This window comes from Strix uralensis, chromosome 1 (assembly GCF_047716275.1).
Source record: "Strix uralensis isolate ZFMK-TIS-50842 chromosome 1, bStrUra1, whole genome shotgun sequence".
NCBI lineage: Eukaryota > Metazoa > Chordata > Aves > Strigiformes > Strigidae > Strix > Strix uralensis.
The window spans coordinates 49,070,615-49,082,462 of NC_133972.1; the positions used below are offsets into that span (position 1 = coordinate 49,070,615).

General features: G+C 41.5%; 1 protein-coding gene across 3 annotated transcripts in view; it reads right to left on the reverse strand.

The window, feature by feature from the left end:
* The window catches only part of HACD1 (3-hydroxyacyl-CoA dehydratase 1), a 102,273-nt gene extending 91,130 nt beyond the window's left edge, over positions 1-11,143 (reverse strand). For 2 of the 3 annotated variants that reach the window (XR_012628608.1, XM_074865293.1), the window contains exons 1-6: positions 10,810-11,143; positions 6,770-6,887; positions 5,526-5,544; positions 5,356-5,444; positions 2,578-2,699; positions 121-299 (exon numbers count right to left, since the gene is read on the reverse strand). Coding sequence is in view for 2 of the 3 variants with exons in the window: in XM_074865293.1 (XP_074721394.1) it covers positions 121-299; positions 2,578-2,699; positions 5,356-5,444; positions 5,526-5,544; positions 6,770-6,887; positions 10,810-10,937 (655 nt within the window). In the remaining variant the exon portion in view is untranslated. The remainder of the gene's footprint in view (positions 1-120; positions 300-2,577; positions 2,700-5,355; positions 5,445-5,525; positions 5,545-6,769; positions 6,888-10,809) is intronic. The other variant, XM_074865274.1, reaches the window with a different exon arrangement.
* Positions 11,144-11,848: the final 705 nt, after the last annotated feature.

Sequence of the window (11,848 nt, forward strand, 5' to 3'; positions counted from 1 at the left end):
ACAGAAAGCAGGCTTTAATAGTAGAAAGTGTTCAGCAAATGTAACTACAGGCAGCGTTTCCAGCATTGCTGCTAATTGATTATTATGTTGTTAGCATTACTACAGTTAAGTAATACTTACACGGCACATAGGAGAACATGACAATAATAAGGAAGTAATAGTAGTCAAAGGAGACATTATATTTGTTGGGAAGTCTCAGTGAAAACATTCCTGTTTTCTTCACATAGGGTAAAGCAGCATATATGGTTAGCAGTTCACCTGCAACCCCAGCAGGATACAAAATGATAAAAAAGTTGTATCTGCATTAAAAAAAAAAACAACACCCTTGTGAGAAACACCCCATGAATTTAAAATTTCCTCTCGCTATTATTAGTGGCACAGCAATGTATTACAGTAGTTCCTGCACCAAAATCAAGGATCACATCCTGACTTGGCACAGGATACCAGTTTCGGTTACTTTGGATAGCATTGCTTAGGTTTACAAAGAATGCATTCCTCCGTCCTTTTATTTAAAAACAGCAAAGTATCAGAATGTTTCTGTCTTTCTGATATTAAAGAGTAAAAAAATCCACAAATTTGTAGTCTCCAATAATGACTTTTTAAAAAATGTACTGATCTTTCTCCCGTTGTCACCAACAGGATTCAGACCAGGACTGGATCCCAAATTCAGATGATCCTACATATCTTTGTCACAGTGCACACACTGGGTCAACTCTATGCATTATAATCTCTTTGAAGGTAAATGAAAACATTGAGAAACATCACAAGACTGTTTTACCCACTACCACATGGGAAATCCAAATAATACTACATTTACTACTAATGGAAATAGAAATAAAAGAAAATGAGAGTGCCAGAAACTTATCAGATCCATTTTAAAATGGAAAGAAGATGTTCAAATAAAAGGTGAAGGTGTTCATCTTACAGAAAGTGTGGTTTGAATGCCATAGGCCACATAGGTGGTGACAAAATGAAAAATGTAATCAGTAGGGTTTGCGCTGTCCTTAGGCATAGTGCACCATGGAGACGCAGTTTCTCCTAAGGAACAGCTCTCAAGTTCATGCAGGGAACAGCAGTGAGAGCGTTGCACAGACAGAAAGGTACAGTGTGCATTCCATGACCAAATGAGATAAGATCCAGAACAGCAGCAGCCAAACATGAAACCCTCCTAGGAGCAAATGGGCTAAGAGGACTCAGAGCTCAGAGAACAGATTAGGGGAGGTATAAGCAGGAACTGATCCTGTGACCTACACACAGTTTGTCTCTATGCAGTGGAAAAAAAAAAAGTAAAAATTCTGAACTAAAATTTAGATCATACCTATTCCATTAACAATGGACAGACAAATCTTTTACAATTACAAGCTAAAATCAGAAATTTCCAGCTCTCTTGAAGTACTGAAATTATGCCCAGTTGTGCTGTCTGATTATCCATAAATCTTGATGGGATATTTTGGAGTCTATGAAAAGATAATAGATTTTCAAATGTTTTGTTTATAGTATATTTGACCATATATCTCTGCTGTGAGAATGTCAGTTTTCCTTATTGTCTATTTTAAGGAAACAAAAATTTTGTCATTCAAGACACACTGTGACTTGATAGCAAAAAGTATATTTGTCAATGTAGTTCTTTTCTGAATGCATTTCTCTTTCTGAAGTCTACATAAAAAAACAATGAAAACAGCCCTCTTATTTTTAAGTTTGCCTTTTAGTACTTAAAGATAATCAAGCCTAGCACCTTAGGTACTAGCAAAAAGGTAATGTATTATAAGAACGGACATAAACATCAAGCATATCAAAGAAGTGCATTAGAAGCATCAGAACTGCATTGTCTATAAAACAAAGGAAAATAAACTAACACAGTCTTTAAAATAAGTCTGTGCTGAATATTAGATAGTTTCCTTCTAATAGTGTAAGTCTGTCTTTCATGTATTTTTCAAATAATGACTACAGAGAACACTACTCTTCCAGTTAAGTCTCATGATAAACACACAGTCTCTGTAATATATGTGATCTACTGGCCAATCTTAAGTATGCTTCAAAATCAAAGCAGTTTTGATATGAAAGAATTTTTTTTTATGTGGGCTAAACTAAATCAATATTTAGACTCACTACATGGGTATAACCTTACAAAAGCTCTGATAAAGCAGAACTTCTCATAAAGTAGTAATATGCATACAGCTTGAGTGACAACAACTCCCACATCTTCAAAGACCTGAAATCCACAAAGTCCAGCACAGGTGCTTAATTCTGGGCATTGTATTCAAAAGCATCTTAAGGAGTCATACTGTAAGTTAAAAGATGACTCCAAAGATAAAGAAAAAAACCTAAAGTAAATGAAAGCATAGTTCAAACCACGAGACATAGAAAGCAAAGAACAAATCACACCCCAAAATCTGAGCTAAAATATTTTTAACATTTTATACCAAGTAACAATGATGCCAAGTACAGAAAGCAACTGACTTGCACTCTGCTGACACATAACCAAAGCTCAAACATCTGCTCTCCTGTGTGTTAGCTCAGCATGCGTGAAACTAACATGCACAGAACCATGAAAAACTAAAGTGCAAGACTCTCCACCTGGCCCATTTAATGAAGTATGGCAAATGGTTGAGCAGGTTGAATGTGTAGAAGGAATATCGAGTAATCTCTGTCACAGTCCATACGACCAGAAAAAGAATAACGCTCTCCTCATTCTGGATCTGCAGAAGTATAAAGAACCAACACTTTCTTCATCCTTAAGCTTCTTTTCTGTGCAAACTGCAACAAACTTCTGTTTAAGATATATGGAACAAAACTAACATCTTGTAAAGAAAGAAAATTTTGGCATAAAAGTGATATGCTGAAATCATTACCATGTAAATCATATGTATTTACTAACAGACAGTTACAGACGTTGTGCGAACTGAACAATATTTATCCATTATGCAAATATCAAAATATAAAACCCTATAATTAAGCTTATTCCTCCTTTCTTTTCCTTCATTTTCACTATGCTATCTGTTTCCCTCTTTTTATTTGTGGTTGATTTACTTGTTTATTTTCTCACTCCTCAAAACAGCAAGAAGAAAACAATGCTACAGAAGATACATTCCTTTCATAATCAGTTTTTATTCATTCTGCATTTCACTACTGTCTCCTAGACATTCTCTTACTTTTTATCTTGCTTCTTCCTCACCATATAATGCACGTCTCCATGAAACTTCACACAAAACTTACACTTGCTTAGTATAATCTACTATCTGGAACTTGGTCGCAGAAGATCAAATTTGGCAGACTTCAAGGAGCTGTAAGATAGTTAAGGAGCTGGAACACAGATGGATCTTGTAGATCAGGAGCTTTGGGTAAACTCACTCAACAATCCCATTTAAGATTTAAGTTCTGAGTCATTAAACTGCCTCATCGGTAGGTGGCACATCTCCCTGCTGTTTCAAAACATCGCTTCTTTTTCACTCTAAGTGAACAAATAAACAAAAGTCCCCAAATACAAAGAAGGTACGTGGGGATCTCTTACAAACACTACCTTCTGAGAAGTAGAATTACACGCAAGTAATTTTCTTTTCTTTAAAAGGGGAGGAATTTTGTAATACACTTCCATGCCTGAAGGCTGAAAAGCTCCAGGGATGTCTGTGAAATAAAATAAAGTAACACAAGTTTTGTTAAAATTACAAAAGAGGGAAACGATTTTTTTAAATAAAATGCAACACGGTGACAAAGCTTAATACATCTTAAAGATGCTGAAAATCCACAACTCTGGCAAAAGTCAAGAAGAATTATAAACGCTCATCATCTCATAAAATTGCGTCCTCAATGTGTCAGTCAAAGAAGGTGCACTTTTAGTGAACGGATCTCACCAACGTCACAAAAGGAAAGGAGATATAAAAATACCGCCAAACTCACAGACAAATAGCAGCAACTGAAGTGCAAAGACACCCAAACAAACAAGCAAAGGTAAAGACAGAATTAGGCTGTTCTTAGCCTCATGCGATTAGAGACAAACATTGATAACCCAGACTTGAATTCATGTCACAGTGCTAAATTCAAGCAGAAGAGCTTTAAATAAGTATACAGAGAATTCCTATCTGTTGCCTTGCAAATCTCCAGTCAAGTAGAGAGATCTGGGTCTGGCTGTTATCACTAACACACCTCTCACCACCTAAAGTGACCCTGAACATTCATGCCTGTGTGAAATACAATCAGACATACATTCAGATGTATTTTTTCTTGGACACAGCTTGACCTACTGCATTGAAAATGGAGGAAACAAAAGAAATGACTGGATATGCTAAAGATTTAATTCACTGCAAATAATAACAAAATGGCAAAATGCAGTGCTATATTCCAGCATTCATGTAAACATTCAATATAAAAAACTTGTTAATCTTTGAGACATTTTCCCTTAAGATAAAAATGAAAACACTTAGCTTACAAAAAAACCCAAAACAAACTCCCAACACTATGAAAAGGCTATTCCATGTTAAGAAAAGCGACAGCAAAGGAAAAGATGAAGCGTAGAAAACGAGTCCTCTGTGAACTGAAACAAAGGAATTTCACAACTGAGGCAGGTGCTATGATAGCCCATCAGCAGAAAAGCATATGCCATCTGCTGGTGAGACAGTTTAATGGCTCAGCTTTTTCAGTTTAAAGAAATTCAGGAGCACAGACTCAAAATCCATTACTTAATTCTTACATGCCCTTCACAGAAAGCAGACCTCAGAAACTGAACTGAACGTCCTATCTACTAGCTGTAGGCAGTCTGCTTGTTTCATTCTGCTAACAAATCACTAGACTTACAATAACCACCTACAGCCAGGCAAATAAACTACCGTCATTTACACAGGACCTCAAGTGCCACTGTGGCATGCTGGATGACTTAATATATTTTTCATGAAAAAAATGCAGTATGCATGCCATCAAATATTAATATTACCATAACATTAAATCTTGAGAAGGTTCCTAGAACAAATTGCAAAATCACAACCCTGTTTATCCAGGTAAATTCAATGTAAGACACATTTTCTTTTCGACTAATTCAGTAAGTGCTAATTTAAGTTTTTGAAAGGGAACCGGTAACACTGTGGTAGATTTGCTGGTAAATAATAGCAGCAGTCATTGATCTCACTTAGGCAGACCACAGCCTGCACGATGCCGAAGACAGCGCTGGTTCACGGCTAAGAGGCAGACTTAAGTCTCCTGAGTAGAAGCACATAAATTCCATCCTGTAACCCCAACTTCCAAAATCACACTTTCTCTGTAGGAATGTCATTAATTTTTAAATTGATCTTCCTTGTGAAATGAGAACTGTATTAATAGCTTCTCCTTAAAAACAATCAAAACGTGACCTGCTCACGCACATACCTGTTTTATACTATGTGCAATGAACCACACCATGAAGATTCTTGAACTCACTTGGACCCCAGTCACAAGCACAGATGTGCGAACTATTCCTTAAAAAGAGAAACATGTTATCTCTGTTCCACAATTCATGTTTTAATTAGTTACAGGAGAAACTAAAACAAAGAACTCACCAACTGCACAGTGGACTACCTGTAAATAAAAATAAGTTAGAGGTTACTGATGTACAGTATGTTACTATCTACGCTATAAACATGGCCTTTTGATAGTAATATAAACCTAAGCTTAATTCCGAAGGAGAACTGTTTTTTTGCCTCCATCTAACAACCTTTAAAAGAAATACACATCAGAGCTCTGGCTACCAATGCTGTGATGGGCTCAGTATCTGATCTGTGCAAACACATGAAAGAGACTTATTTTCCTAATTAATTGTACATATTACATATTTAGATACTTGCAAAGCATTTATTTTTCAACTAGTAAGCTTCTCTTCCATTATCTTATTCAAAGAATAATTTTACAGGACAGTGTAGAGGGAGTTATATAAGGGATGCTAAACACATAGCAATTTTCAAATGTTCTGTATTCATTAGGGATTAATAACATTATTATAATTTTGCCTATGACAGTTATGAATCTTCAGATTTATTGCATTTTCTGGGCAGCAATGTTTAGCAAATAGAGCGCTTTTCATTATTTTGACAGATTTGAGTAGAATTGCTTATTGTGAAAGTTTAATAGCATAAAAGCCTATATACAGCTAGCCACATGATTTTAATAGTTACTTGAGCTACAGATGTTGTAGGCAGATTGAGAAAAAAAGTTTAAATGTAGATAGGCACTCTTTGCTGTGCCTGGGAAAGAACTGTGAGTGCTCAACACATGCAACAGTTTCGTTCCACAGATGTACCATAAACTGAGACCGCTAAGTGCACAGCTGGCAAAAGTAGTATATACTTTGCAAAACTTGCACAGAGCATTTTGTAACAGATTATACGGGGCATATGAATCCAGTCTGGAAATAAGAAGGAGGAAAGGCACAGAAGGATAATGAGTCCAGTACAGGAATAAGAGGGAAGCTATCATCTCTGGAGATGGAGACGAGGTATCTACTACCCTAGAGGGTCAATCTGCTGGCTGGAATGCCTTCAGAAATTTTGCCTTCTGAGTTAAAGACTCTCAAATCAAAGCAGTTCCCAGGCAGTATTTGATTTATAGAAATACTAGAGTTAAGTTTGAAAAAATGTGCCCGTTTGTTTCAACTAATCAACTTGCCCCCCAAAAAACCTTCATTAAATAATAAAGTTAAAAGGACTTTAAATATGAATATAATATTTTTATATTAAAATCAGGTTAATAATGTGTTTTGCCTATGATATGCAGCATCCAGTAAAGCAAACTAATGTTTAAAATTTACCTCAAGCAAAGCAAATGTCTGGAAAAATTTAAGCGTCCTTTGAACGCTTCTGAATAAGCCTCTATGTGTTCCTTTCTGTATATAAAACCGCACCATGGCAATACCTAATACCAGCCACCTACAAAAGAAAGAGAATGGATACATTTCAAATTAGAATTCTAAAAATATCCATCCACCGTAAATAATTTAGTAGAATATTTTCTTCACAGAATATCTTTGCCTCTTCACTTTTCAGTGTTCTCAGGCGATTATTAAAAATATTTTTAGACATAAGTATTATATAATGTTATATAAACATTACATTCTTTTATCTCTTTACTTGGAAAAGGATAGAGAATGACTTGTTTACCTTCACAGGATTGACTTGAATTGAGGGGACACCCCAAAACCACAGGCCCATTAGACTTTTCACTAGCAGTGACTACATATTTTTACTATTAAATCATTACTGTAGATTACTGTTATTTGAAAACACATGATGAACTTGACACTGAAGCCACCATTTTGGGTTGCAGGTTTGTATAAGTAAAGCACCGGAACCTACGCACATCATTTTTACATTTTCCATAATTTTCAGAACTGACTAGTGATCTGAATGCTTCTGTCTGTGATTGTCCTACTGAAAGTTACCATTACAACTCAGTTTTCAAAAGTGTTGAGAAGTTATCTTTGAAAATCAGACTCTGAAGTGCTGAAAGAAGGGTGCTCTATGCTCCCAGCTTCCAGAGGCAGGTATATTTAACTATTACATTTGATGGTGTTAGCTGATTTTTTTCTACTTTTTAAAGGAAGCTGAACAGTGATACCAACTGATAACCCTTCCAATGTAAAAGAACAAAAGTAACAGTATCTTTTAATCAAACTGGACTTTGATATAAAACTTAAATTGAAATCTCAAATGGAAATTGAGACTAAAAAAAAATAAACTTCTAAACTGTGGTGGGTAGATCCCTACCACCAAACCCAGACCCAGTACAACAATGCAAGGCTAGCACAATTCCTTCCACATAATTAATTCATGTTTATATAATTATGATTTTTAGAATAGTGTACTATATGTTGCATCCTTAATGCAGAGCTATAGCACATTCTTACAAACATCATGCTAGCGAGATGCCTTGAAACTTCAGGTTTCAATACACAAAGACTAAGAATGTACGAAAATTCTTTAGTATAGACTTATAGGCATAACCAGAGCTATGGATGGCTATTTTGAGAGTTAAAAATTACAAAAATCACCATAACTTTTGCTTAACTTCTTGTCTGATGATATTTGGAACAATTAGTCCTTTCATTCTACATAAAACCACAGCAAGCATGCTGTACAGCGACACGAGCTCTGGCTAAGGAAGGGTCCAAGTGACAAAGCAGAGGGGTCTAAGAAATACTCAGAGGCAGACTCAGAGAGCACACAGACGTTTGGATAAATATTTAACACATCTCCTGTTCTTATACTCTTCCCTAAGCATAAAGTATTGGCTAACATTGGAAACGGTACCAGGAAATACTGCCCTTAGGTCAGACCCATTACACTGTAACAGCATGGGAGTCGCATGGATTGTGACAGCTCTCTGTTCTCCTTGAATGGCATGTACTTCAGTATCAGCCCCTTAACGACTCTTACACATGGTGGCTATTGCTACGCAGTCACTTGGCATGGCCCATTCCAGCACTTCGTGACAGCATTTCAAACTCCCATAGAGTTAGTCAGGCTTCCCAGCACAGTAGGAACGATTCCCCTCCTTGATCCCTTCTACTTTAAGCCCATGAATCTGATCTACCAGAGCTCCAAAATTTGCCCCCACAAGTGTTACTTAGATTTTGTAACAGATTTTAAATCTGAGTGCATTAATCTGAGGTTGTTTCCCACCACTGTGGAAATGAGGAATTAATGGAATATCACTGGTAGTCTTTCACAGTGAAGCTGCCCTGTTTTATAGTGAAGTGTGTGACAAGAGGAAGGTGACAGGGAGTTTACATCCAGCTGGCAGCAAGAATGGTGACAGCAACAGCTCTGTCCTAGCCCTAGACTGAGAAGTCATAATACATCTAACCTAACGAGGCCTTTTCTGCACCTCATTCTGTAACAAAAGGGTTGTGGAGAGAAGTAGTCTTGGACAACACTCAGAAGCAGACTGCAAATACATTTTTCTTAAATAAATTTTTATTGGAACATGAATTTCTGTGGATTGATTTATTTAGTTGTCAGTGGCTTTGACTTTGATCTCAGGAAAGACCTTGCACTGAGCATTGCAAATCACCAGGGAATGGAAAACACGTTCTGTAACAAAGGTAGTGTTTCCAGTTGGGACTTTCAGCAAGACTGGGTACTGATCTGTCATTTTAGTCCCTTAAACCTTTGTTAGAAAGAAAGAGAAGCCGCAATTTTTTTATTAGAATGGTTGTTAACATACAACTATGTATTAGTTTGTTAAAACTCTGGAAACACTTTGCTACTTTGCACTGTCTGGACAAATGGACAAGTTCTTGTTACTTATCCTGTGTAGTCCCCTTGTTAAGTATTGCTCTTTTTCAAATGTTTATTTTTCTTTTAAATTGTATCTGTAAAAGATTATAAGAATTTGTTCCTCTCATTTCTCTGTTTCCACATAAAATATGCAATTTTGCATGTCTTAATCCCTTTTGATATTAATGGAAGATGGAAGAGAAGGAAGTGGAAGATACTGAATCGGCACCTAAGATCAAAACTGATGTGGTTCGATAATCTTCCACAGACCTATAAAAGTCAGTGGTAAGAGTCAGTGTTCATTAGCAAATTCACACATGGAGCACAGGCTGTGAATTCAATGAGGTAATATTAACCTGCCAGCTAGAAAAAAATTACATTGAGTAAAAGCACTTTTCAAAAGGTGCTGCTGCAATATATGAACAGACGTGAATACGTGTTCAGGATTCACAGATGCTGGTGAGAAGAAAGCCATTATGATCACACTCCTGGCTTTCTGCATCAGTGCTTGAACTCCTGCTTCAACTACAGCGTACCAGTTTTGCTCTATGAGATTCCAAGGGCGGAGAGTTCACCCACTGGTAACCAAGGTAAAATTGTTCTTATGATGAATGTCAGCCTAGAAGTTATAAAATTTTCTATTCTTTGTTTTCTTTTAAGCATATGGAAATTAATAGTTTGGGGTTTTTTTCCCCCGAGAGGCAGTGAACAGACCAAATTTGCAAGAAGTGAAGGTACGTGCTTCAAGCACTAACAACATAAACCTGAGTGCTCTTATGATCTGTTGTTCAAAATAAATACCCACTTCCCTCTAGGCAAAGCATCGCGGTGTGCAGTACTAGCTCAAACGAGCCCCTTGGGTTATGACAGCTCCTTCCCCCTCCTCCCACCCGCTGCCCATCGCTAATCGTCCGCTGGCGCTGAGGACCGCGCTCGGCTTTGGACATCGCTACCTCGCAGGGAGCCGATCCGGGCTCTGCCCGCCGACACCCGGGGCTCACGGACCTGATCGCGCTGCCCCGCCGGCGGCGGAAGCCCACAGAGCGCCCCGCAGGCGGGACCCGCCGCCCGGACAGCTCGCCCCGAGCCTCCGGCGCCCCCTCAGCGCCCCCTCGGCGCCCGAGCCCGCCCCGGCGGCACCGAGGGCCACTTTCGCCTCCCCGCGGCCGGCGGGCAGCCCCCTCCCGGCGGGGCGCGGGGGCCGGCCCGAAGGCGGGCGGCGGCGGCGGAGGGGCGGCGGGGCGGCGGCGGCTGTGCCGAGGGACGCGGCCTGCGCGGCACCCCCGCCCGGCATTCCTCGCTCGGCTATACTTAACCTCCGCGGCGGGCTGGGGGTGACGCGCCGGCGGCTGGCAGCGCTGCACCGTATTAGGCAATGCCCGGCGGGCAAGGGCTAGCCCCGCTCCCGGCGGCTCCCCTGCGCCCCCGGCTCCCACAGCCGGTTGCCCCACGGCTCCGCCAGCCTGCCGGGTCCCCGGGACCCCGCCTCGGCCGCGCTGCACCCGGCTCCCGCCGCTCCGCGCCCCGCTGAGGCGCCGCGCTGCCGGCCCGTGGCGCGCCCGCGCCCGCTTACCCCGCGGTCATGGCGACGTTGTAGAAGATGAGCCAGGCCGTGGCCAGGGCGCCCAGCCTCCTCTTCTTGCCATTCTCCTTCTCCTCCACCGCGCCGTTGCCGCCTCCGTCCTCCTCGCTGGACGCCATGGCTCTCCCCGGCCGGGCAGCGAGAGGCGCACACCCGCGGGAGGAGGGGCTCCCTCCGCGGCGGGGCTGAGGCCGCGCTGGCAGCCGGACCTCGCGCTGTCTCTCACCCCATCTGTCTTCCTCGAGGGCCGCTGCCCGCCGCCAGCTGCTCGCTCTGCGCCGCCCGCTCCTCCCTCCGCCTCGCAGGGGCTCCCCGGGGCGGCCCCCGGGCGGGGCGGGTGAGCCTGGCCGGGCCCCCGCGGGGGTCCCCGGGCGGGCAGGGCCGCCGCCGTCAACGCCGCTGCCCCCTCCGGCATGAGGAGGCTCCTGGGGGCCGGTAGTCTCTAGCCTTGCTGGTGACCCTCAGGCAAGAGCGGTGGGCGTAGCCCACCCCAACGAAAGTGGCGGAAAATACCACAGTTCTTGAAAACGCAGAACTGTGTGTCTGAGGTTGAACATCTGGGAGTCTGGTGAGAGACCAACCAGTGGGAAAAAAGGACATTGAATTACTTGAGCGTGTCCAGAGAAGGGCAACGAAGCTGGTGAAGGGTTTGGAGCACATGTCGTACGAGGAGTGGCTGAGGGAACTGGGGTTGTTTAGTCTGGAGAAGAGGAGGCTGAGGGGAGACCTCATCGCCCTCTACAACTACCTGAAAGGAGGTTGCAGAGAGCTGGGGATGAGTCTCTTTAACCAAGTAACAAGCGACAGGACAAGAGGGAATGGCCTCAAGTTGCACCGGGGAAGGTTTAGACTGGATATTAGGAAGCATTTCTTTACAGAACGGGTTGTTAGGCTTTGGAATGGGCTGCCCAGGGAGGTGGTGGAGTCCCCATCCCTGGAGGTGTTTAAGAGTCGGGTCAACATAGCGCTGAGGGATATGGTGTAGTTGGGAACTGTTAATGTTGGGTTGATGGTTGGACTGGATGATCTT